The sequence below is a fragment of the Anopheles marshallii genome, chromosome 3, assembly GCF_943734725.1.
Source record: "Anopheles marshallii chromosome 3, idAnoMarsDA_429_01, whole genome shotgun sequence".
NCBI lineage: Eukaryota > Metazoa > Arthropoda > Insecta > Diptera > Culicidae > Anopheles > Anopheles marshallii.
The window spans coordinates 17,441,834-17,466,240 of NC_071327.1; the positions used below are offsets into that span (position 1 = coordinate 17,441,834).

At 44.5% G+C, this 24,407-nt stretch overlaps 7 protein-coding genes across 7 annotated transcripts; 4 read left to right on the plus strand and 3 right to left on the minus strand.

The window, feature by feature from the left end:
- Positions 1-1,083: 1,083 nt before the first annotated feature.
- Positions 1,084-2,762, minus strand: LOC128715058 ((Lyso)-N-acylphosphatidylethanolamine lipase-like). The gene is made up of 6 exons (XM_053809940.1): positions 2,695-2,762; positions 2,547-2,614; positions 1,935-2,316; positions 1,595-1,858; positions 1,308-1,494; positions 1,084-1,221 (listed from the first exon to the last, which is right to left on the minus strand). The coding sequence occupies exons 1-6, from the start codon at positions 2,760-2,762 to the stop codon at positions 1,084-1,086; spliced, it is 1,107 nt and encodes a 368-aa protein (XP_053665915.1).
- A 1,065-nt stretch (positions 2,763-3,827) lies between these two features.
- On the plus strand, positions 3,828-5,196 carry LOC128711303 (heparin sulfate O-sulfotransferase). Its single transcript, XM_053806170.1, has 4 exons — positions 3,828-3,957; positions 4,033-4,274; positions 4,347-4,432; positions 4,502-5,196. The coding sequence occupies exons 1-4, from the start codon at positions 3,828-3,830 to the stop codon at positions 5,124-5,126; spliced, it is 1,083 nt and encodes a 360-aa protein (XP_053662145.1). The 3' UTR covers positions 5,127-5,196.
- Positions 5,197-16,036: 10,840 nt separating this feature from the next.
- LOC128710835 (alpha-tocopherol transfer protein-like) lies at positions 16,037-18,058 on the plus strand. Its single transcript, XM_053805690.1, has 3 exons — positions 16,037-16,208; positions 17,198-17,292; positions 17,381-18,058. Exons 1-3 carry the CDS (start codon positions 16,040-16,042, stop codon positions 18,056-18,058), a joined length of 942 nt encoding a protein of 313 aa, XP_053661665.1. The 5' UTR covers positions 16,037-16,039.
- Positions 18,059-19,026: 968 nt separating this feature from the next.
- On the plus strand, positions 19,027-20,883 carry LOC128714320 (la-related protein 7). The gene is made up of 3 exons (XM_053809196.1): positions 19,027-19,210; positions 19,268-20,150; positions 20,223-20,883. The coding sequence occupies exons 1-3, from the start codon at positions 19,027-19,029 to the stop codon at positions 20,881-20,883; spliced, it is 1,728 nt and encodes a 575-aa protein (XP_053665171.1).
- A 270-nt stretch (positions 20,884-21,153) lies between these two features.
- On the minus strand, positions 21,154-21,682 carry LOC128711169 (NHP2-like protein 1 homolog). The gene is made up of 2 exons (XM_053806034.1): positions 21,656-21,682; positions 21,154-21,536 (listed from the first exon to the last, which is right to left on the minus strand). Exons 1-2 carry the CDS (start codon positions 21,680-21,682, stop codon positions 21,156-21,158), a joined length of 408 nt encoding a protein of 135 aa, XP_053662009.1. The 3' UTR covers positions 21,154-21,155.
- Positions 21,683-22,297: 615 nt separating this feature from the next.
- On the plus strand, positions 22,298-22,687 carry LOC128714701 (SNAPIN protein homolog). Its single transcript, XM_053809575.1, has one exon. It carries the CDS (start codon positions 22,298-22,300, stop codon positions 22,685-22,687), a length of 390 nt encoding a protein of 129 aa, XP_053665550.1.
- A 104-nt stretch (positions 22,688-22,791) lies between these two features.
- On the minus strand, positions 22,792-23,720 carry LOC128713748 (ribonuclease H2 subunit B). The gene is made up of 2 exons (XM_053808615.1): positions 23,687-23,720; positions 22,792-23,618 (listed from the first exon to the last, which is right to left on the minus strand). The coding sequence occupies exons 1-2, from the start codon at positions 23,718-23,720 to the stop codon at positions 22,792-22,794; spliced, it is 861 nt and encodes a 286-aa protein (XP_053664590.1).
- Positions 23,721-24,407: the final 687 nt, after the last annotated feature.

Consider the following 24,407-nt stretch of genomic DNA (forward strand, 5'->3'; position numbering starts at 1 on the left):
AAATGAACTGCTTTGCAACATTGTAAAACGCTACTTATAAAACAACAATTTAACTAGGTGGTACCAAATGTAATGGCTTAAAATGATTTAACGCTGGATCAAATTAACAGCAATTAAATAAAATGAAACGAAACTTGCGCGCGAGTATCGTAATCGAAGGAAAGTAAATAAACAAATGTCATTCTTTATTGTGACAGCTCATTTCGCTCGCTCGTAAACTTTCGCCCTATTTCGCCCGAATTTAAAAATAAGCGGTAACAATACGTTGAGAGTTCGTTCCACTTGATCACGTTTTGTTGTCAAATCACTACGTTGCCTAGAAAAGCATACTCCCAATTGTTTCGTTATACTGATGTATGCGAACTTTATTACTTCCGTTATGTAAGACGCTAGTCATTACCGCTCAAACCCTAAGGTAATCTAGTTCGTAAAAAGAAAACAAAAACACAAACTTACTCACGCCATATGGTTAACAAAACTGCTGCTGCGCAGAGATTATATAAAATGCATTCTCTTCAAAAGATTGTACTAAAACAACGTTTCACTAATGTTATCACTTCATCTGGGATGAATCCGATTCTGGAAGGGATGCTTTGTTGTAACTATGGTTATCGTCGGGGGCTCCCATTTATCGGAATACGCGAATCAAAAACCTGACATCACTGGAAGCGTGGCATATAAAATATTCTGTGTGCCGTTTTTTGCTTTTTTTGTGCTTTCGTTTGATTGCTAAAAAAACACAGATGGAGGCTCTTAGTATTTGTTGACTTCCCTAGCTGTTGTCACTGTCGCTACTTCATCACACACTCGTTCTATAGAACAAAATACTGTTTCTGCTTAAACACGTGGAGTATATAATAGGAGAGCGTTTTATGACGTGTTTCGCTTGGGTTTCGCAAGGTAACTATCGCTCGTACTAGTGTGTGCAGTTCTCCAGCTGTCCGTTTGCGTTAGCTGGCAGTAGAAAGGTACATTATTTCGAGGCATTCTTTTCAAGTGATGGCATATTTCGTCGCTCTAAAATCTACACAGGCATGGAACCCGACTGGGAGGGAAGGAAGATGCGAGGGCGAGGATAGTAGTTCACTCCTCCGCCACAAGCTCGGTCACTTTGCTTTGTGCGTTGATACGTTTGTCGTACGTGAAGCAAGCTTCGTTGACATGCTGGTTAAATATATCCGGAAAGTCCGCATACAAATGATGACTAGCATTATCGATTATCTGCAAACGGACAACGGCAATAATGTAATGCGTATAGGGGGAGATAAATTTGATTACCACATCAAGAGCGTGTGTGTCTGTATTACCTTGACCTGGACGAAACAGCCGGCACGCTTTTCCTTCGTCACTTCACCTGCTTCAAAGTCGATCCAAGATTCGGATCCGTAAATGAATGTCATGGGTATGGTGGGATCGATTTGGTCGATTCGCTTCAACATCGGATTAATGGGCCAACCAAAGTTTTTCTGTATCGCACAGAAACCACTTTCACCGCTAGATAAAGATAAGAGAGAGAGAGAGAAAGAAAGAGAATGTGAAAACAAAACAAACATCTTTTTTTTTAATCTACAGTGTTCTCTCCAAATGCACTTACGAAGGTTTCTGAGCATTGACGAGATGCAGATAGTCCGCAACAATCCGTTCGTCCGGTACGATTCCTTCGAACCGCGAAGTAATATCTGTCCGCCGACGACTCAAAAGCCAAGCCGCGGTCGGACCGGCCATACGTACGACCGTCAATGGGTAAAAATTCATCTTCCGTGCCGTCCGATAGAGGATCCTTATCCAATACTTTCGCTTAATTCTCGGTGGTGTTTCCATGAAGCCCCATGGATCGGCTAAAATCAAACCGGCCACTCTGGAGGGTCGGCCGTAGATACAGTTTAATCAAACAAATGGGGAAAATTCTTTACATACTCATCACGCACACTTACCGCTGTGGATGTGTGATGGCGTAACTGCAGGCCAGGTAACCACCCATCGAATGACCCAGGATATACATGCGCTCCAAACCCATCGCCACACGCCAAGCTTCGATCGATGCGACAAATTGTCGTTCCGCTGCGATCGGATCGGCATCATACTTCGGGTGGGAGCTTCGACCAAAGCCCAGTATATCGATGGCATACATTGGCCGATGGTCTGCAATCGCATCCAGATTTAGCACCCACAGTCCAACACCGGCCCCGAGACCGTGCAGCAACAGGACGGGAATGTTTTCGGACTCCCGGTTCAGTGCCACCGTCCGAATCTTATCGTTTGTCCCGACACACTGACCTACTTCGACGAAGATACTTTCAAAGGGCTTTCGTAAAGCTGGGCGACAAAATCACATAAAAAGAAAAGACACCTTTGTGAGCACATAGTGCATTGATTTAGGCCTTGCCCCCGGAGGGAAGGACAACAAGTTGGCTAGCGCATAACGCTGACGAAGAAACTTGTTTGCACAGTAAACAAACAACACAGTTTCTTGCGCGAGCGCACCATCCCTTCCACAGGTAGTTGCTACCATGTGGGGTTCTACTTGCACACTCTGTTCTACCAACCTGACAGCAGCGTTTCTTCCACTTCTTCGAGTTTGGCACTGGAGTAGCGGGTCCATTTGTGCAACAATCTGCGGGGAAAGAGGGGGAAGATATCATCAATGAAATCAATTGCTTTGCTTCTAGATGCATCCACCAAAACGTGACTCACCTCTGCTCCGACCGCTTGTCCTCGCACGCCTCGTATGACTTCGATGGTACATTTCTTGTTCGGGTCATGGTGCTCTCTAAAACAAGCTGTTATGTTGTTCCAAAATCTGTCTGAAATCAAGTCCGGCTGCTGGCCACTGCTCAATCAGAAAAAAAAATTGCCAACCTCGAACACCGTGACCTTATCCGTTCCGTCTGCCAAACCACCGCCGAAATACTGATACGGACACTAGCGCGCGAGCACAACCACCACCGCCGCTGCTTATCGCATCGGGCGCGACTTTTTGTGCGTTAATTTGCTGCACAACACTTGCGAGGAGCATTCGCGACAAACGAACCCCCGTACGCAAACCAATTGGTGTTCTATGCTCTTGCCCAAGCAACAATTTTTTCACCGCAACTAACAATTTCACACCGGCCGACTCCACATACCGAACGGCTGTTGGTAAGATATTATACCTATCCCTTTCGTACATTGTACAGCGACTTAGTTTTTCAGGAAATAAAATTTAAATGCGTAACAAAACGTGATTCGTCCTAAAAATAACTTAAATTCTTTAAATTCATACCCTTTTTGGTACTCCGGTTCCAGAACCCATCCATCCATTCCTCACTCGAGATACGTACGCAGCCTAAATGATTCCGCTCCAGTTTGCTGTTTTTTATTCGTACGCTATCAAAAGTGTCAATAAACCACGCTAAAATTTTCTACGTTTATCCAAATGGTGCCCTTATCAAGATAAATTGAATGCTTACACAATATATCGATCATACTTGCAAGCCAAATACTCAAAAAAAATATGAAATTCGTTGCAACAAAAACTGATGAGAATCTTTCGAATCACACCGCTCCGGTCCACCCATCACTACAACGAATTGTCAAATTAGAAAGTAAACATTCACACACATCAAATCAAATTGTTATTGTCGTGACACAATCGGAAGAAAACACGTAGAATGTTAAACAAGATAGGGAAAATGCTCCCCGCAATTGTGCTTCTGTGTAATACCCAGTAGTCCTAAATATCCTAAAACGCTTCACCCAACTCGACATAACATTAGTCAAGCTACCAGCAGAAACGCAACAGCGCCACGCCATCGAAGGAATTACATCCTGCTAGGACAGGAACGGAAATGATAACAACAAAATACTTCTTTCTGCTCATATTGATTACTGCGGGTTTTGCGTTCATTCTACTGTACCATTGGTTCTCGACAAAGGTTATTCTTGCCGATAAGCAGCTAACGATTCATCTGGCTGAAGGTAAGTTTGGAGTTCCGAAAAATTTTACCATTGATAAGAGTAATTGACACCACTATCGCACACACACCCGGGCAGGAAACAATGAGCAACTGATACACAGCAACATCAATCATTGGCAAACGGCCACGGCAAAGGTGGACGACAGCACGACCTATCGGAACTATGATGAACAATTTGTGATAATTTACAACCGGGTGCCGAAGACTGGCAGCACCAGCTTCGTTAATCTTACGTATGATCTATGCAAGAAGAATGCATTCCACGTACTGCACATTAACATTACCGCCAACATGCACGTACTGTCGTTACCTAATCAGGTAAGCGGTTACTGAACCGGCCAACATTAACAGCGTGTTGCCCATTATGATTAATCATTCTCTTTTGCTCAGGTCAAGTTTGTGCGCAACATAACCGCTTGGGATAGCATGAAACCTGCCTTCTACCATGGACACATGGCTTTCTTAGACTTTTCAAAGTACTATTTGACGTGAAACGCAGATGAATAAGAAAACAAATCGAATACAGCCGCTTCTTCTTGTTTCAGATTCGGTATGCCATCGAAACCGCTGTACATTAATCTCATCAGGCAGCCGCTCGATCGGCTAGTGTCCTACTACTACTTCCTGCGCTACGGCGACGACTATCGACCCTATCTCGTGCGACACCGAGCCGGTGATACGATGACGTTTGACGAGTGTGTTGCGAGGCAGAAGCCAGACTGTGATCCCACGAACATGTGGCTTCAGATACCGTTCTTTTGCGGACACCATGCCGAATGTTGGAACCCTGGCAGCAGCTGGGCCCTCGAACAGGCGAAGCGCAATCTCGTCAACGAGTACTTCCTAGTCGGACTGACCGAGGAGATGGATGAGTTTATCGAGCTGCTGGAATTGTCGCTTCCCCGCCTGTACAAAGGTGCGGTATCACACTTTCAAAAGTCGAACAAATCGCACCTGCGCAAAACCAAATCCAAGGTTGAGCCTGCGGAAGAAACGGTGGCCAAAATTAAGGAATCGGCCGTGTGGCAGATGGAGAACGAGCTGTACGAGTTTGCGCGGGATCAGTTCCATTTCGTGCAGAAGAAACTACGCACGCCGGGCAGGAACGTGATGCAGGATTTTATGTACGAGAAAATTAAACCAAATCCAAACGGCGCCGCCAAGAACTGATATAGGAACCGGGATCCCCGCAAGGTGAAATCTCCCAAACGGCGTAGGGAGAAGATTTGAGCGGGACCCATAAAGAAGCAAATCGAGATGAATGGATGCTTGTGATACGGGTGAAATTTATGTCCTGTATATGTGTGTGTGTGTGTGTGTGTGTGAGAGACAGAGAGAAAGAGAGTATGTGACCAATGTGCGTATGTTTGTTGTTCTTTAGGTGTACGTGATTAGATTAGCGCAAAAAAGACACGGAGAAGAGGCAGAAGCTCATATACAATCTCTGCGCGGTTCGAAATAGGCTAAACCACATTGTTGATTAATTGTAATTTTGTTTTCCTTAGTGGCAGCTTCACACAGCACTAAAGCTAAGCTAACCGATCATGTCTCTTTTCTCGCCCACACGATAGTACTACGAACTGATCGATCGTCAAGCTCACGATGGGCTTAAATATTTCAAATAAGCATAAGGATTATTTTTATGTTAGTCAATTCTCACACGCTTCATCAGCATTGTTTCTCTTCATACGATCAGTTCGTTTAGTTTATCGTACCACAAATGCTCACCGTACCGCAAAAGACAACTTAACTCATTCCTATCGTATCGACAACAGTTTCCTACTAAAAACAACACAGTTCGGATGATTAGAAGCGATCTTCAATCATGCACGAGTATAGAAAGCCGCATTTGCGACAGTTTTGATAGCGAAGTAAAACAGCTTACCTATATAAGAATTAGGCAATTAATGATAACATAACCAAAACGCAAGACGCATACAATAACTAAATGAATAAAAGAAATATTTTTATTAAGCACTAAATACAGAGCCTACACACGGACGCGTATAATTTTAAGACAACCGGCAAAGTAAACCGATCGTCCGATACGTTGCGATCCCTCATGGAGTTTCACCACTCTACCCAGGAAATTAGCACCACGTGAGATAACGATTTGCCCTGTTTGTGGACCCTTATTGGGGGTTTGCGCTGCCATTGTTTCTTTACGCTTGTTCCGTGTCAGAATGGTCACCGATTACACCCGAGAACCTTTTGACTGGCCCCATCCGCTAAGGTGTAATTAACTATCTCTCTCCCATTTGCTGAACTTTGTTGATTACCAAGTTTTTTTTTACCGCCATCTGACCAGAAGTCAATCGTTCGCTCGTTTGCTGCATGTACGAGAAACGTGCCGTAAAAATATTAGTCTACCCAGGTAGGCAGTTAAGATGATCCGGAGTTAGTAGGCAAGATACGGGGCGGTAAAGCTCATCATTCTCCGGAAAACAAATGCACGTTAATATACGCACATTCACTCGGTGCAGCTTTATTTTTTTACACTGCCACTGTTGTTTTGTACCACACGTTCCGTTTCCGCGTTCGCGCAAGTACTTGGGTGCAAGTGGGTGAACTGTGCGCGGTCCACACGGGTGTATCTAATTAACCTAAAATTAATGATAACATCCTACCCCACTGTACTTTGGTACTGTCCATTGCGGAAAATCGCTCTAGTACTGTTGTACAGTGTGGTGGCAATCGAAACACGTACATCAAAACATTAAACATCAGTAGTTGTTCGATAGATTTGTAATTTCTTGAAAAAGATTTTGCAAACATGTTTACTGTGATTGACTGACGGGAAGAGTACCTTCTATCGCTTTATGTTTATACGATGGAGAAGATCTTGAACGATCATGAGCACGAAGTATGAGCTTATAATTATTCCAACTCTTCAACTACTCTTGTCTCCACCAAAGCCTTTTTTTAAGCGATTTCCATAAACCCTGTGTCTATGAGATCACATGATGAATTGTAATGGTGATCATTGGGATAAATGGAAAGCACTAGATAGTTGATGACTTCTGCAAGAATTTATTCTACACATGAGTACTTCAAGCTTTCAATCATATTGCGGGTTCCACGGACAAGAAAATGGTATATAAGTTAATCGGTAGCCTCGTACAAGATATGAGAACTCCGCTATGCAGATCAGCAGTACTACTGGTGATGTGTTACTACACACTATCTTTACCATTGCACACACACAAGAAGAAGCCTTCATCCACCTAAAAAAAGAAAAAAAGAGTTGTTTCATCCACTGTTGCGTCCAGCAACAGGAGTTCCTAGCCACACGAAGCCCCCGAAAAGCGCCCTCTTTCGTATAATCATGGGAATGTACCACGCACCGTTTCTAACAATCTTAAGATTGTGTTAGTGACGGTCACTAAACATTCTGATGGTAGTTCACTAGAAGGATGCTTCACTTTTCGCTCCACCTGCAAAAAAAAACCTCCTCTGGAAGCGAACGCCACTATCTAAGCGTATTTACTTCTTTTCTATCAAACCAATTTTGTAATTTTAAAACGACTTTTTTTCTCAACGGGCAACGGGTCTGTTTGGTTGCAATCTTCCGCATTTTATCCGGGGAGAGACGGCGTTGTTTTGTTTGCGATCGCCATTCCATTAGCACACGATTGTTCGCAGATGAACTTCCGTTTCTCACAGCACTACCACTCTTATCAACACTACCATAATCCTCTTGATGTAATGTTGCGTGCATGATTGCTCATTTTTTCTACTTTCAACAAAATATCCGCGCGTTTATTTCACGTGCCCGGGGGTTTTAATTTTACGAGCCATTGCGTGAACGAACGCATTGGGGCTGTTGGGCTGTAATGAGCTGAGGAGCGAGTTGCGAGCTTTTATTTCAGCTAACCTCGCACACCGGCTAATAGTAGTTAATTATGAATCAAACAATGATTACACAATAAAATCGCCGAGCAATTGTACGCGAGCTTTTTTAGGTGGTGGGGAATAAAAGAAGCGCCAAAACATATCATTGCAAGCGAAACGCGCGCAGCATCTTCACTTGGATCGGAAGAGCTAACCTTGCACACACAACAACCGAAGAGGTATTATGAGGATCGCGTCTGTCAACTCACTCACTGTTTGCCAAACACTTTGGGTCTTTGGGCTTCGGTGCATGTTTTTGCTCGACGAATCGACGTCGCTCACCACCTGAAAGAAGATTGTTAAGATCGGGGTGTGCTACAACAGTTTACGAGCACTGCAACATAAGCACTGAGAAGCTTATATGCGCGTACATACCATTTGTGCAACAGATCACCACCTCCGGCATCTTCATAGTACGGGTAGAAAACCGGGTGACCGACTCCCGGCAACCCGCTTGTACGTCCATCCATATGGAATCTTTGCACGGTTGTTGCAAACACCAAGCTCCCCACCCTTTGGGTGTTTCTCACTGGCGCGTTCGCCCCAAACTCTCTTTTGCTGGGTGCCGGCTTCTGCTGCAACAAACCTAGCCGTGATCCTCTAGTAGCCAACGCGGGCCAGCTAGTAGGACGGGTGTGCAAGAAAAATTTGAATACCACAAGAGGTTAAACTCCACCGAGGGCCGAGGTTTGGTTTGCTGTTGGTGTGCACGGTACCTTCCTACCCAGTAGGAGTTACATTTCGGTCGCGGAAGGTAGCAAAATAGTTTGCCTTCGTGAACATCTCCCCACGTGCGCGATCGCTTGTTGAGTGGGAAAGCAAAAGGTACCATTTCGTTTCGGGTGATTTCAGGCAGGACCATATTTTAGAGGGGCAGCAGTCACGAACAATTAAAAGATGCGACCGTAGTTAATTGGGAAAAACGGTTGCAACCACTCATTGTGCTGTGTGCTAAAACAATGTTCCGTAGTTTTCGTCATGGGCGGTTTTGAAATTGGAAACGTTTTACTCTAGTGCGCCGGTTAGAAAGTGATTAGTTGGCAAAGTGTCTTTTGCCATTTAGTTGTGCCACATCAGGAACGCGCACGGATGTGAAGTGTGTAGTGTCAGGGAGTGATGATGAAATGCTTTGTTTCTACTATTTACATTAATTTACCCTGGAAGAATAAAGAACCTAGTCATTCCTGCGGCTAATTCGTATGCGTGCCTAGTTGTATCTAGTGCGAGACGCACAAAACTTCATATAAAAATAATATTACTATTTTCTAACCTTCCTCACTACGGAAGGTCAACGAAAGTGCAGCTTGAAAGTATAGCTTAGCTTTAATTAATCACATTACTAACCAGTACCGTTATGAGCTGTGATGCACGCCCTCTATTGTGTGTGTATGTTTCTCCACTAGTAGATTAACCAAAAGGGGTGAGTGAACGCAGCAAAAGTGCATCTCCCGTTCGGAATCGCTCAGTTCTATTTTCGCGGCCCCGACTGCATTTTTCTGCATGTACATTATCAGACCCGTGCGCGCCTTTGTTTCCTATTTGCCTTCTACCCCCCCGGGGAACGAAGAGCGCTACGGTGAGTGGGGACGGCTGAGAGGCACAATCTCGGAGTCAAAGTGCCAATAGGGCGTCGAGTGCGGTGAATAAGTGAGTCGCTACAGCACAAAGGCCTACTGGCCGCCATCGACGCGGCAATCATCAGCGCGACCCGATCGGCCCGCGCTGCTGCTCTTCTAGAAGCGTTCGCATTCACGCGCACCACTCTCACTTCCGTCTTCCGAAACGCAACCGATACGGCTCGCCTCCAATAAACACAACCGGAGTGCAAGTGTTATATATCGGAACAGCACCAGTACGGGCAGCTTCAGTTGCAATCTCCTACTCTGACCATCCGCTAGTTTACCCATCCATCTTCTAGCTTTCGTGGACGCACCCTGAAACAGTATCGGTAGGTTATTGTCGAGCTGGTAGTGCTGTTACAAAGTGATTTGTGTGGAAATTTGTTGCGAATACTTACCAAACACAGGTGACACAGGTTGCTATTTCCAAAACATTCCAAGCAGAGGCGCTGGTCAGCTGTTGAACATCTCACTACAACTACGCCAGTGTGCTTTTGCGCAGAACAACACGTGCACGTTACCGTTCGCTGACTGTCAGAATATGAAACCGTTGCCAAGGGCAACCCATCCGCTGAGTTTGCGTACGATCCCGTGTCAAAACGGGACTATTGCAATTCTTCTCCGTCAGCTGTAACCGGGGATGCGTCATCGGTGCGTTGTGATTTCCGATTGGAATTCCACCAGAAACTCGCCCACGAGTCATATGAACACTCTCATCCCCCGATGTGAAGGATTCTGCGTCAATAGTTACGTGTGTCAGGTGCCGCATCTTGCATCCAGGTTGATATGACGTGGGTGATTGTGACCAGCACGTGGTGCGTGTGTGTGACCTTTATAATGTGTTTAGCCAATTTCAAACGAATCACTTCTTAAATTGTTTTCCGCTCGAACCATAATTCTTTGCATCGCATGTTCACATGCATTGTACCGGTCTTGCGTGCATTACCCGGCCGTAATCGGGAAGGAGTTATATATCATACGATTAAAGTGCGATGCGGTGCTGTTCTTGGGAAGTAGGAAAGCTACAAAGTATGCAAATTTCGCTGCGTGTCGCTTTTGAGGAATCACCAAACATACGTCCCCGTCATCAAACTTCCGCCTTTTCAGCGGCTCAGAGAATGTTTACCGTGAAGTTTATATGCCCGATAAATAGATTCGTCAGTCTAAGGGTGACTGGCGAATGATCCGGAACGGCACTCCCGATAACAGCAAGGCACGGACGGTTTCGAATAGTGATAACCATTCTAAAAGTATGCCTTGAACGTTAGTCAGAATGTTTGCGGGGAAATAAACTCTCCAAGTGTGATTCAAATGCAATTGGATTAAAGACATTGTCTGCGTGTGTGCGTGTGTGTCATTTGTGCATCAGGAACTTAATTGACCAGAACAGTGCAAAACGATCTAACATACAGACCACTTTATTGTTGTCCGTCTTCATTCCAGTCCAATCTTCATGGTAGTTGTGTGGTTTGGATGGTTTTATTCTAGTCAAGCGTTAAAGACGTTGTGTCCACAGTAAATTAACGTTGGAAGAGTTCCATATCCAATCACATGATTCGCTTATGATCGCTATAAATATTGCACTGGACATTGTACGATGGCCCCATATGCCGTTCTAAACCCGGATATACGCTTGTTTTCACTTACTTTCCAGCAACGACCAACGACCCCTCGTGCGATCGACCTAAGCCGAACCGAACGGCACGTGTAATCGTGTGGTTTACCAGCGTACCAGCCGGGCATACCTTTAAGTGCAAGTTCTAAACGAAAACAACCAAAAAAGATCGCCAACAGTGTTCACTTTATCATAAACCCCGACTGGAACGATATACGGTAAGTACACACCAGAAATACCGGTACCATTAGAGGTCAGCACAAAACGAAAAAGACCCACTACTTTGCATGGGCGCTACTGTTATTAGAGTGGCTTCGATCGCTCGGCAGCACACAAATCATAGCTTCCCAACAGTATGACGACAGACGTCCGGATGTGTTGTGTCATAGCAACCTTTGAACCGTGTGTGAGCGCGCGCGCACACGATCTGCACAAGTTGACAAGAGGTGACATATACACACCGGTCGAGATAGTAGTTGTCGTCGTACTAATCGAGGGAACACCTTTGAAAGTATAGAACATGGGCAAAATATCAACAACACTTGAACGGATCAACTTTACTACTCCGTTCGATTACCTCACAGTGCTGGCACAGGAATTAAGCGCAAATAGAAGTGCTCCTACGCCGGTTTAATAATATGGCGTGCGAGGTGGTTTGCGACGTTTGTGTCGTAGACGCTTTGCTGGTATAGTGCATGCGACTCGCCATGTGTGTCCCCGGGCACGATCGCAAAAACGGCTGCGATTTTGCTCTCGAACTCGGACCCGAGATCGTGTCGGGGCTCTCTTCAATGTTTGAAGAATCGGTTCAATTTACTCAACCCCCGCACATACAGCGGTCAGCGCCGAATGGGTGGGAGTGTCTGGCAGGTTTGCGCCGTCATCTTGTGCTTGGAACTGTACTCTCAAGCACATGCAGCTGCACATCATCATCGCGTTCACTCGCCATGCATCGATGAATTTTTCATTAACCAGTTTGCCTTTCGAGGGGGGGAGCTTCGTTTCCCGCCGCTTTCCGCCTGATCGTGCGCAAGACGACACACTTTAACTTCCTACAATGCGGGAACTGTTAAGCGGCCGGGCAGCAGGAACTACAAGCTTGCAAAGCAGAATATGGAAGGATCTAGTTATCCAGAATCATTAAAAAGCCATTCATCCATTGCGTGGAAGTTTGCCGGAAGAATCGGAACTCGGAACTCATGCTCCATACCACAGGCAACGGCTTGAACTCGCTTGAAGGTCGCCCATTGAAAGTGCGCAAGTATTTTCGAACTGAAAATGGAAAACGAAGCACACAAAAACGCAAACATCAGTTGCTTTGTTTAACGGTTATGATGCAACTTCCGCCTTAAGTGGGACATCACTTACAAGCTTCCAGTGGTACTGATAACTGGTAATAGGCACGCGATAAAAACGTTACCCCAGAGAACGCCTCCAACTCAGAGAACGTAGCTAAAATTAAAAGAAAAACTGCGTTTAAAGGGAAGATTATTAAATAATTAACATAGGTTGTTCCATTACAACTAATGTAATAAACGTTTACAGGTTAATATATGTTTTAATCGGAACTCACTCACAGTGCGCGCATTGATGTGTGAAACTGTTTTATGTTTCTGTTCGCCACCTCGCGTTACCCTTATTTCACACCTCGTTCAGACATTAAGCGATAAATCCATCTAAATTGACGCAATGCTCAGTTCCGATGGTGTCTCCCAAGGCAAGTCATAAATTTGACGCCTTTTTAAACACCACCCAAGCGTGTAAACGTTCGCTTCCGTCCATCGCAATTGAATCAGTATTGGTGTAGTATCGCTTTGTTTAAATCATGACTCGGTAAAAGTTTTAAGGTAATTCAATTTAAAACTCGGTCCTTTGTGAAATGGACTGTTTGAATTTCACTGTGTCATTGGCGATCTCACTTATCGATCACTCATCTCACTCACCCAGGGTTTGCACGTTAACTGTATTAAAACATTAATTTTGCATGATTTGCACATTGTTCGGTGTCTGGCAGCAACCGCTGAATGCGGTAGCGTGATTCATCTGTACGCGCGTACACACGTGAGGATCATCTCGAGTAGCGCGTTTCATATGCTCTCCCAGCACGACCGGCCATGATCTTTGGGTAAGCCCACCGCACCCATACCTCCCTTGTCATCTTACCGCCCTATGGAAAGCTTTATCCTGTTCATGTTTTTCATACTCTCGTACGACACATACCTGGCGCGCAAATGAACAAAGTTGGACGCTCTTTTGCTGTGAGTCGCATACTCCCTCCTGAAGGCTACCTACTTTTCGTTTCCAACCTCAATCTCACAATCAATGCCACTCGGTGAATGCACTGCATTGGGAAGCAAAACTATCCCAAAAACTGCAAACCTTCTGCAGCAAAGAGAATGCATCGCATATGCTTGAGAGTATAGTTCGCAATCGCAGTATGATCGCCATACAACCAAACCGTCAATCTTTTATTGATCTTTCCTTCTCAAAACTACCCCTCGGTACAGATGGACACTAGGTTTGCTAAAGTAGTGGGGAGGGTGTATAAACTGCAGGCCTACCCGGTGCATCGTACTTTACGCATCATGTACACTGCTCACCTTCCCTTCGGTTACCGTCCCAACGCTTCCAACACCGTTCCCCCGTTCACCAACCGGTACACATAGACGCGCGAATATCGACGATCTCCCTGTTCGTTTCGGCCGGTGTGTGTGCCGTCCAACAGGTGAGCTCAGAATTTTTATATAGCGGCTTGATCGATCAGCACTTCTCGCTAGTTGCCGAGAAACGTTCGCGAGCGTCGGTAACGATACGCTGTCATTAGTGCCGTGCTTCTTGTGTTGTGCTGTGCTATCACTGGTGGATATTGCTTAACAGCCAAATGTTAGTACTGCTATCGGTGCATTACAAGTGAATACGTCGTGTTTTACCCGTTTAGATGAGGGATATACTGCACTGAGTAAACGATCGTGATCATATGTTGCAAAAATTTCCACTTTTTACTGGCTTAACGCAACCGTTTGCCGGTGTAGATCCATCTCGTTTGGTGGTACTGTGGCGTAAGGGCATCACGTTTGCAGTTCCAATTTAAACCCCAACCGGATTTGTTGATCAGTTCACTATCGGAGTATAAGAATATAGAAAACATTTCAATGATCTTTGTCAATAAAAGCAATTCTTATCTCCAAATGGTTCTCCATCCATGGCAATATGAAACGTGTAAACTCTCTTTGCAAACACACAAGTGATAAAAAAACATCTACAAACCGGACAATAACTCTACCATATGTGCCTTCAAACCCATTCCATCACACATGTTTTGGGTGCGTGTTTTGCCTCACCTTGCGTGCGTACTCGGCAAGCGATCGAATTTGCCCAAGTGCCCGAAAGGGTGACGCGTTACACTTTCCATCCACCTTCAGTGAGGCCAGTGAGCTTCAGTTTCCCTTCCATTCGAAACCGACGAGAACGCGTCAAGGATTGCTGGGTTGGCTGTAGCATAGAACCGGCGGGTCTTTTCTCCCTTCTGTGCAGCAAACGATCATCAACTATGGTAGAGTGTGGAGGGTTTGTGTCTAATGAAGACAAAGAAGTAACCATCCCTTTAAAACACTGCACAAGTTTGGGGTAGTGTGGTACGCGGTGGCTAATTGAGTGGAATGACTTTGTTTTTTTTTTTTTTAATTCAGTGACCTATTCTATAAGACATTTGCAAAGGTGGCACACCGAACCTGCACCAAATGGAACGTAAAAGTTAATGCCCTTTTAGCAGGGTTCTCGGTATCAAGTAGAACCCAGGATAGAAAACAATGCACTATTGCTTGCTACTGTTTTGGGACGATGTAACAACACAACAACGTGATTTATATTGCATTGTTATAATATCTCTATCTACAAGCACAAAAACATCGTTTTTACTGACGCAAATCTATCATCAAACCGTTCTATCCAGGAATGCACCCCATGCGGGATAATGCTTAAGCTCAAATTGCTATCCTCACACCCTTACGAGTCCCCCCTTCGCATTACGAAGATAAACAATAAGTTGTTGTACCAATTAAACCAAACCGCTGATACGGATACGGTTCCCGTGGATATCTCTAACACTAAACACACCTTATTTTACGTAAGAGCATCGTTTCGTGCTGCTTGTGCGTTCATCATACGCAGCCAGCTAAATTGCGATCGACACAAAGTTGATAATGAAGATGGGAAAAAAGTATTGATTGAGTACGGTACGGGCATGAGAGAACTTTGCTCCATTACTGTACTTTGGTGCTGATAACGATCGAGCACGCTTTGAATTTGCGAGCCTGTCGATAATGGGGTGATCGACAACAACAACGGCTAATTGCCAGGCAAACATGATTCGTGCGCTAACTACCGACAAACTGGCAAGTCTCAAGGCGCACCAGCTCACGCAGCTGCAGCTTGTCCGTTAGGGTCAAGGGTGATATTCCCAGGGGGGAACGGGGCGGCTTCCGTCATTTAGCGGTACCGGTGCACAAAAGCAATTAGCACCTGATTTGGTGGGTTACAACAATAGAGGCTTGTTTCTTTTGTTGGCAACACCGAAAATTCGGAACCGAAAAAAAATGTACCATTTGTATGGAAAGGTCACGCAAATTATTTCCGCGACCACATCGAGAAGATCACGTTTACTTTGTGTAGAAAAACATCCCAAGTTTGTGGGCTGTCTTACAAGATTATTATACATTCAATCTCGTATGGTTTAAGATCTGCAGCTCGATACTGAGTTTTAAATATTGATTCTTGATTGCTGGCCCTCCAAGACGGTATCATTTCATCAACATGAGTAAGTAATTTCGATGAAGGTATTCTGATCAATTCGTGTCCGCAATGAGCCCCAGTGAATTTCCTGTAATAAAAAATATGTACATTTAAACGATTTCATCGTATTTCTTTAATCTCTTCCGCTTCTTCCAGGGGTACCAACGATGCTGTCCGACGTAGAGGAGCTGCCCTCGGTGCAGCTGGGTGACTATGTGCTACGGTTTGAGCTGGAAGATCTGACACCGTTCGGCAAGGAAGTGGCTAAGAACGAGCTACGCGAAACGCCCGAAATACGTACCGCTGCCATCGAGGAGCTGCGCACACTGCTCAAAGGTAAGCGCGTCTGGAAACCTTCGATGATCTCATTGCCCACGGGCTCCGTGTGCCCTTGAGGATGAAATTGCGCGTACCCCATCAATCATGCGCAGCTAAACACATTTCAAATGAAGCTTAATTAAATCCGTCACCGTCGCTGACGGGAGGGGGCATATATCCCATCAAGTTCGTAAAAATAAAAATCCGAAAGGAAGATTTCCACGTTAAATCACTTCGAAGAAAACATTTTCGCTGCATGAGTTGACAAATACAACAACGTGTCGTGGGTCTTGAGATGATAATTGAAACTATCAACAACTTAAACGATCATTGAGAGAAGTAGTATACTCTAAACTACCGAGAGTTATTATTAGCAGTGATCAAAGTATGTAAAACAGGAAAATACTCATCACATAATTTCATCAAGGCTCAAGAGAATTGCAGTAGAATATTAAAAAAAAAATAAGTCGTCCATACAGCCATCAAGTCATTGGGACAACCCCGTACTGTTTGCGGTTGGATCGATCGAACAATCATTAGTCATGCATTGCGATCATGGATGTCTTTTTTTCACGCGTCTATCTCCTGCCAGTCGGACGTACGACAAATTGCTTAGGATGAGTGTTGTTACGTGTACTGAACGATTCACAATCTCCCCTAAGCAAAACAGTCCCTGTATCTCCTGTACGGACTTCTCGTACCATTGTACCACCCTTGTTAGCTTGATCGCTGATCGTAGACATCGTGATGAAACATTCAACGATAATTTGTACACACAGTGAACGATCGGACGATGACTGGCCCAAAATGAAATGACTCAATGCGATCACAAAATGATCGTCAGCGGGGTGAGCTTTGCCCATGATTCTTCCCCACAAAACGATAAATAATTACGGTACAAGCGATCAATGCGCAAGGTCTTTTAATATATATAAAAAATGCCAAATGAACTTTATAATATCTAAATTCATCTCATCAAATTCATCTTTTTCCGTTTCCTACCTTAGATGTTGAAGATTTAGTGGTGCCGCTAGATAACGATGACTGGATGATCCGATTCCTTCGTCCGTGCAAGTTCTACGCAAAGAGCGCCTGCGAGCTGGTAAGAAAAGAAAGATATCAAGCATTATTTCAAGGTATTTCCTAATTGGCTAACATTGCTATAACTATTCTGTGTTAATTGGTTCCAGATTCAACGGTATTATCAGTTCAAAATAAAACATTTTGACATGTACAACGAACTGATGCCTTCCAAGGAGGCTAACATCTTCAAGCAGAACATACTGGCCGTGTTTCCGAACCGTGATCAACTCGGACGCCGTGTGCTACTGCTCGAGCTGGGCAAAACCTGGAAGCATAAGGAGGTTACGCTGGACGAAGTGTTCAAGGGATGCGTACTGTTCTTGGAGGCGGCCATGCTAGAGCCGGAAACGCAAGTCCACGGTGCGGTTGTGATCTTTGACATGGACGGACTAACGCTGCAACAAGCGTGGCAGTTTACTCCACCGTTTGCCAAACGTATTGTGGATTGGCTTCAGGATGCGGTACCGTTGCGTATCAAGGGTATCCACATTATTAACCAGCCAAAGATCTTCAACATGGTGTTCGCATTGTTCAAGCCGATTCTGCGCGAGAAGTTGCGCAGTCGTATCATCTTTCACGGTACCGATCGTGAGTCGCTGTATAAGCACATCTCAAAGGAGTGTCTACCAGCCGTCTACGGTGGTACGGTAGATGCGCCGCGGGTACAGGGCGAACAGTGGTACGAGCTGTTGCTAAAGTGCGACAACGAGTACAAGGAGATCAACAACTACGGCTACACCAAACAGCTGGAGGAGCAACGCAATAAGAAGAACAAGAAAAAATGATGACATTAACATTCAGGAGATGATAGGACCGCTGGTATACCGGGATACCAAAGGTGAAAGGTCCGGATGAGTACACTTACATCTTGAACTTGGTCGACCTGGTCGGAAGGCGCCAGCATGCGCCATGTGATGCTTATATATTCCATTAATAACTACAAAGATCTATCACCAAACACTTAAGCTCCACTACTAAGGAACAATTCAATTCACAATTGAACAATTCAAAACAAACAATTGACCCGATTCCCCGATAGGATTTAGTGTACGCCACCAAACGTTACGCCATGGTTTCGGGACTCACAAAAAGCGCAAGACGCACGCACATACAACACACTGGAAGCACAAAAAACAAACACTCATTTAGCTCAGCTAGCATCCTTTTACTAGTTAGAACGTTGGGTACAAACACCAAAGCTGGCATTGCAAGCCATCTCACCGACGCATTGGTGAACAAAATTAACTTAACTAGGTGTGATAATGATTTTCCATCTACAAACACAGGCGTGATAGCTAGAATCTTGTAACGGCAGAGCTTTTGTCCGTTTGCTTGTACAGTCCTTTCCCAGCTTCATTCTCTCTTTCGAATGGTTGAACAGACTGTTGTGAAGTAAGTAAACTTAGGATAAATTATCGTCTTTTTAACATATCTGTAAGTATTGCGGGTAGAGAAGTTGAACAAATAAAACGTATGAAAGGAACTGCGGTGGCGATTTTCGGATATTTTCTGTGGTCAATATCACAATTCTGCGAAAAAACGCCAATCTATAGTCAACATGGCTTTCCAATTGTTTTGTCATTTTGACCAATGTACATTTCCAATGTGCAGCGCGGTCTCATCGTGCTAGCAACACTGCTGTCATTCCACAATACGAAAAATGTTTTTACCGGGAAGTTTTGTATGAACATCAACAAACCTAGCTGGACAGCAACGAGTTGAGAATCGAGTTTCGAGCTTTGTGGTGTTTAATATGGAAGGTTCGGAAAATCCCAAACCCGGCAAAGATGCGGAAAAGGATACGGCAGCAGCCAAGAAGGGCCGCCATCGCAGCCGACACAAATTTAACTCCATTCGCAAGCACATGGAGTTTTACTTCTCGGATGCTAATTTATCCAAAAGCCGGTACATGGGAGAGCTACTGCAGAACGGACCGTGTAAGTTGACTCCGTTTTCCTTTTCGGCTGCTTTATCTAACTTTTAACTATTTACAGTCATTCCGCTGGAGGAGTTTTTAAAGTTCAACAAAATTAAAGCACTGACTACGAACGTGGAAGACATTGGAAATGCACTGACAAATTCCACCCTTCTAGAGCTTTCCGATGATCGTGCCAAGGTGCGCCGCCGGACAGAATTGGTTGCAAAGGAAAACTGCGAAGAATGTACGATTTATGTGGAATGTTTACCACCGAAAGCCAACCACGAGTGGGTGACGAATGTGTTCTCGAGCTACGGCAAGGTGGTGTATGTGTCGTTACCCACCTTTAAACACTCGCGCAAGATCAAGGAGTTTGGTTTTGTGGAGTTTGATGAAGAAGCGAGCGTGCAAAAGGCACTGAAAGCCTTTCAAACATTTGGCGGAGTGCTGGCATTCGATACAACTGATCCGGCAAAGATGGCGAGCATTAAGACGTACGAGCAGGACAAGACCGAAGAGCCGGAAGGGAATGAATCGGTAGACAAAGAATCTGATAGCAAAAACCCTGCGGAAGATACAGTAGGTACAGTTCCCGCAGTAGACGAGGAAACAAAAGAGGAGGAAGACTCGGAAGAACCTCCGGCAAAAAGACACAAAGTCGAACCGACGAGTGACGAGGACGACGATACACAGGATGAGCAGCAATCGGATCGGGAGGGAAATGTGCAAAAGGGCGGCCGCACAAGCGACGATGAATTCCATACAGATCAAGACGATCCTGCCGGGGAGGACGAAAACAAGAAGCCAAACGAGGAAGTAAAAGAAGAGCATGGCAATGGCCAGGGTATGCAAGTAGAAGGAGGTGGTAAGAAAAAATGTCGCCAAAGGAAGGGATGTAGCATCATCAAGAAAGAGCTGCAACTGGATGATAAGGTTTATGAGCTGAAAATTACGACCAAGTAAGTACGCGCGAGGGGTTCGAGGTGTAATTTGAATAATGATAATATTTCTTTACTTGCACGATTTTATAGGAAAGATTGGCGACGGTTAAGGAACAAATATTTAAATTTGCAGAAGCAAGAAGCGAAAAAATTGAAGCGGCTTTTCCAGCAAACGAATAAACAGCATAAAAGGGGCCACCCTAAAGCAACAACTTCGAGCGCGGGCAGTGGAATTGCGATCAAATCGATTAAATCATCTCCGAGGGTTAACTTTTACGGTGCCATGCCGGTCGATGAGGAACAGGGTGACGGAATGGACGGATCAAACGCTCTGCAACCGGAAGCACCAGAGGAAAGTGTCGCCATAGCGAAGCGTCCTCTGTTTTCCTTCGAACCTGGTCTGATCGTAAGCGTCAAATTTCGGGAGCCTTGTATCGACGTGAAGGATTTCCGCGCGGAACTACGGCAGCATCCGTACGTGAAGTATATCGACCTCAAGGAGGGAACTTTTGAGGCTTTCATACGTGTCGATAAGCCTGCGTCGGCCAATGCGTTGGTGAAGGAGTACAATTCGGCGGAATACAGCGCACATATACTGAGTGGCGAACAAGAGCAACAGTACTGGGACAAAATGATGCGCGATCGGGAGGATAAGCTGAACAAGCGGGTTAAAACGGAACGGATCCGAGGTCGTACGAAATTGATTCGTAAGATTAACAATCACATTAAGTTTGATGATGATGATGATTGAATTTGAGCTACGAGCGAAGTGGAAAGTTGCTATGGAAACTTAACACTTGAAAATAAAGTTAAATTAATGGTAATGAGAGCAAATTTGCATACCCATTTCTTTCAAGCTTCAGGATCAATTAGAAGGCGGTGCAGATGGGCGCGTTTTACGGACTTTTACCCGTAAAACCATACACTAGTTTATGATTTTTCTTCCATTTTTGCATCTCGTTTTCAAAAATAGATAAAATGCGTCATAATACACTTTGTACTTTATCCCAGTCCTCCCCCCTTTTAAACGAGCAGCCGTTCGATCTCCTGCTGGATTGATACAATCTGAGATTTCAGCTGCGATCCTTCGTCAATAGTCACGGAGCAGGCGACGATTGGGCGTGATACACCGCACGCACGACCGAGCGCCTGCTTGGACCGCACAAACACGTACGGCACGTTCTTGTCTTCGCACAGCAACGGAAGATGCAAGATGATTTCGATCGGTTCCGCATCGGCCGCCATCACGATGAACTCGGACAGACCACGGTTCAGCGTTTTGGTAGCTTCGTTAGCACCGCGGCGCAACTGCTTGTAGTTTACCGCCTGCTGGATAAGCGTCATGATCTTCGAAGTAAGTGACTGGTCGGCCAGTGGGTAAGCCTTCGGGTTAACCTCTTCAGTCTGTGAAGGAGAGTAGCATGAAGAACGCCATCGTATTAAAGCACCGGATGAGGTGAAATACCACGCGGTTTGTGCACCGTGGGTTGAGTTAAAACACAGGTAATTGCAGTACTTTTTACAATTCCACAGCTAATTTCACTTACCATCTTAATGTTTTGATGAATTTCGTTCCCTGAATAGAGTAGTTTATTGTAAAAGTGGAATTATTTGCAGAAAACTTCTAAGCCTCGGCTTCTAGCTTCATTGGCCGGAAAAACAAGAGTAATGATGAGCAAAGCGGTAACCGCGTGGTTGGAGAATATCTGTCGTAGCAGGTTTGGATATAAAAATGCAAGTGTCGCCATTTTTGCAACTGTCATCTGGCTTTAGTTGTCATTTGTTAGTTATTTAGATGATTGTACATTTCTATAGTACTTATTGTAGTAAATGGCCAATTTGTATCTGTTCTGGATGAGTTAAAGAAACTTAAAAGATGAATAATCGTGAATTTATTGAATAAAATGAAAAATAAACTCGAAACTCTCAACTTTCACCCTAATGTCAAAAACAGCACATCAAATTTCAAGCCACCTTTTCATATTAATCTTGACTAGCCATACAAAAAAAGTCTAAAGTTGATAACAAATCGTAAACAAAATCCATAAAAAACCCAATAGAATATTTATATTATTGCTTTGTCCCAGTGAAATTGTATACAATTCTTCAGCTTCATAAACCCCGTAGTACGAATAATCGCAAACAGATATCTCGTTCCTTCGACAATGGCTGATGATCATTCGGATAGTTCACTAACATCGATCGATGACGAGCGGACGGACAATACGGAAAATCTGTGCGAAAACCCAACCCGCGACATCCTGACCGAGGGCTTCTTTCGCCTTTTCAAGCCGGTCATCGACGATCTGGAGAACAATATTCGTGGCGCAAGCAAAACACAGAGTGAGCTGCGTCAGCAGTTGGAAGAATTGTCCGGTGAGATGAAGAATCTAAACTTCGAGAACGATCCCGTATTGCACGAATATTTCAAACGTATGGTGCGCGTCAAGCAGAAGGTTGTTGTGATCATGAACATTCTGCAGGGTGCACAGGAAAGGCTCGTGATGTTGTGCCAGCAGCAGGAACTTCAAGCACCCGTCGTACCCAGCTCGTGAATATCGCGTATTACCAAAGCTAGCTTAATGTTTAATTTTACGTAGCTGTAACATTTCACTTCCATACAAATATATACTTTTTGTTTACTACGCACGGAATGTGTTTATTTTTTGAAGAAGCTCGAAATGCTTTTCGACCCACTGGCCGCCTTTGCTAGCGCCTTCGCTTTCGCGGATACTTTCTTCTCTGTTGCCGGTAGTTTGACGGGGGTCGTTTCGTGGATGTCTTCCTTTTTGATCTTTTTCACGACCGCGGACTCCAAGTCAACTATGGATTTACGTTTTTTGGAGATATTTTCATCCTCGGGAAAACCCAGCGCCGTCGCGAGTTTGCGACCAAACTCGAGCGAAAGATAATCGGCAATGATGCCGAAAGCCGTGTGCAGTGTACCCTGCTCGTCCTTCGCCTCCTCCGTTTCGTTTTCCTTCTCTTCCTTGATGTAGTTCAATGAGCGGGCTGCAGGGTATTCCTGCTTGCCTATGGCTTTGCTCAATCGGTGGCATTTGCTAACAAGCCATTCCAGTGTTTTTGTCTCGTTGTACTTAAATGCAATAATGTTGCCGGCACACTTTTCATCCGCAACCAAGCTCATTCGCGACGGAGAAACCACATCGTTGAGGTTTGAGATGTACGGGAACGAATCGTCTATCAGGATTTGATTTAGCGGTACTGCTCGTTCGCTGCACTTTTCTACTAAGTAAGGTAACACAAGAAACAGTGCATCGACTGGCGTGGGCAGGAATATTTTCCCATTGGAACACACCGATTCGTTGATGAACCATGAACGATGTTGTTCGTTAAAGCAGCTTACTTCGTACAGATGGGATGCATCTGGGGTGCGTCGGATTAGGTATTTTGATTCATTTTTTGTCGCAGGATTGCGCAGCGATACAACACTCAGACCGGCACTATCACTCTCAATTAAGGAATCTACAAAAAAGGGAAATAAAAACTCTATTAAAGGGATTCGAAACAGATTCGAAGAAGGAGGATCTTACCTTTAAACACAAAAAAGAACTTGTTCGAGGACATTATGAACAGCACAACAGATGATAAAAACAACAAACAACTTTTAGCGCGAATTGGAAATGAAAGGATGTTGTTTGTGTAACTGTTCCCCAACAAGCATCCCAAGGTTGCTACACACAGGTACACTTAGCCGAGACAACGACCATGGGAAAGACACCGGCAGGAAAAGTGTCGGAAACACTTTTGATGATCGATGCAGTTGATACATTTTGAATACTGTTTTATTTCAGCATTCCTACAAACAATCATTCATTTTTGGAAAACTTTTGGTGAAATGTAGACCATCTTCAACAGAAAAGGTGCCACAGTGGATGATGAAACTTCAGAGTGCGGAATACTTTGTCGGAACTATTTTAATCTCACTATTTCGCCCTAGAAAAAAAAATCACGCGGCTCGAATCCGTAAACCACAAGGATTGTATTGATGATCAATAGGATGAGGTTACCCTTCGTTGAAAAAGAGTTCTCTAAAAACAGGATTGTGCAATTTTCAAGCAGCAGTGAAGAATAAACTGTCGAAAAACGCTGATAAACAGCGGAAGCTGAGCTGGTTATCGGATGGTTATCGGGTAGCTTCGGAAGAGAAATTAATACCTTACTCATCCGTGCTGGATAAATATAGGCTTTGAATAGATTTGTTGTTTGATTATGCAATTACTTTATTTCTTTCCCTCGTCTTACTTTAAATTA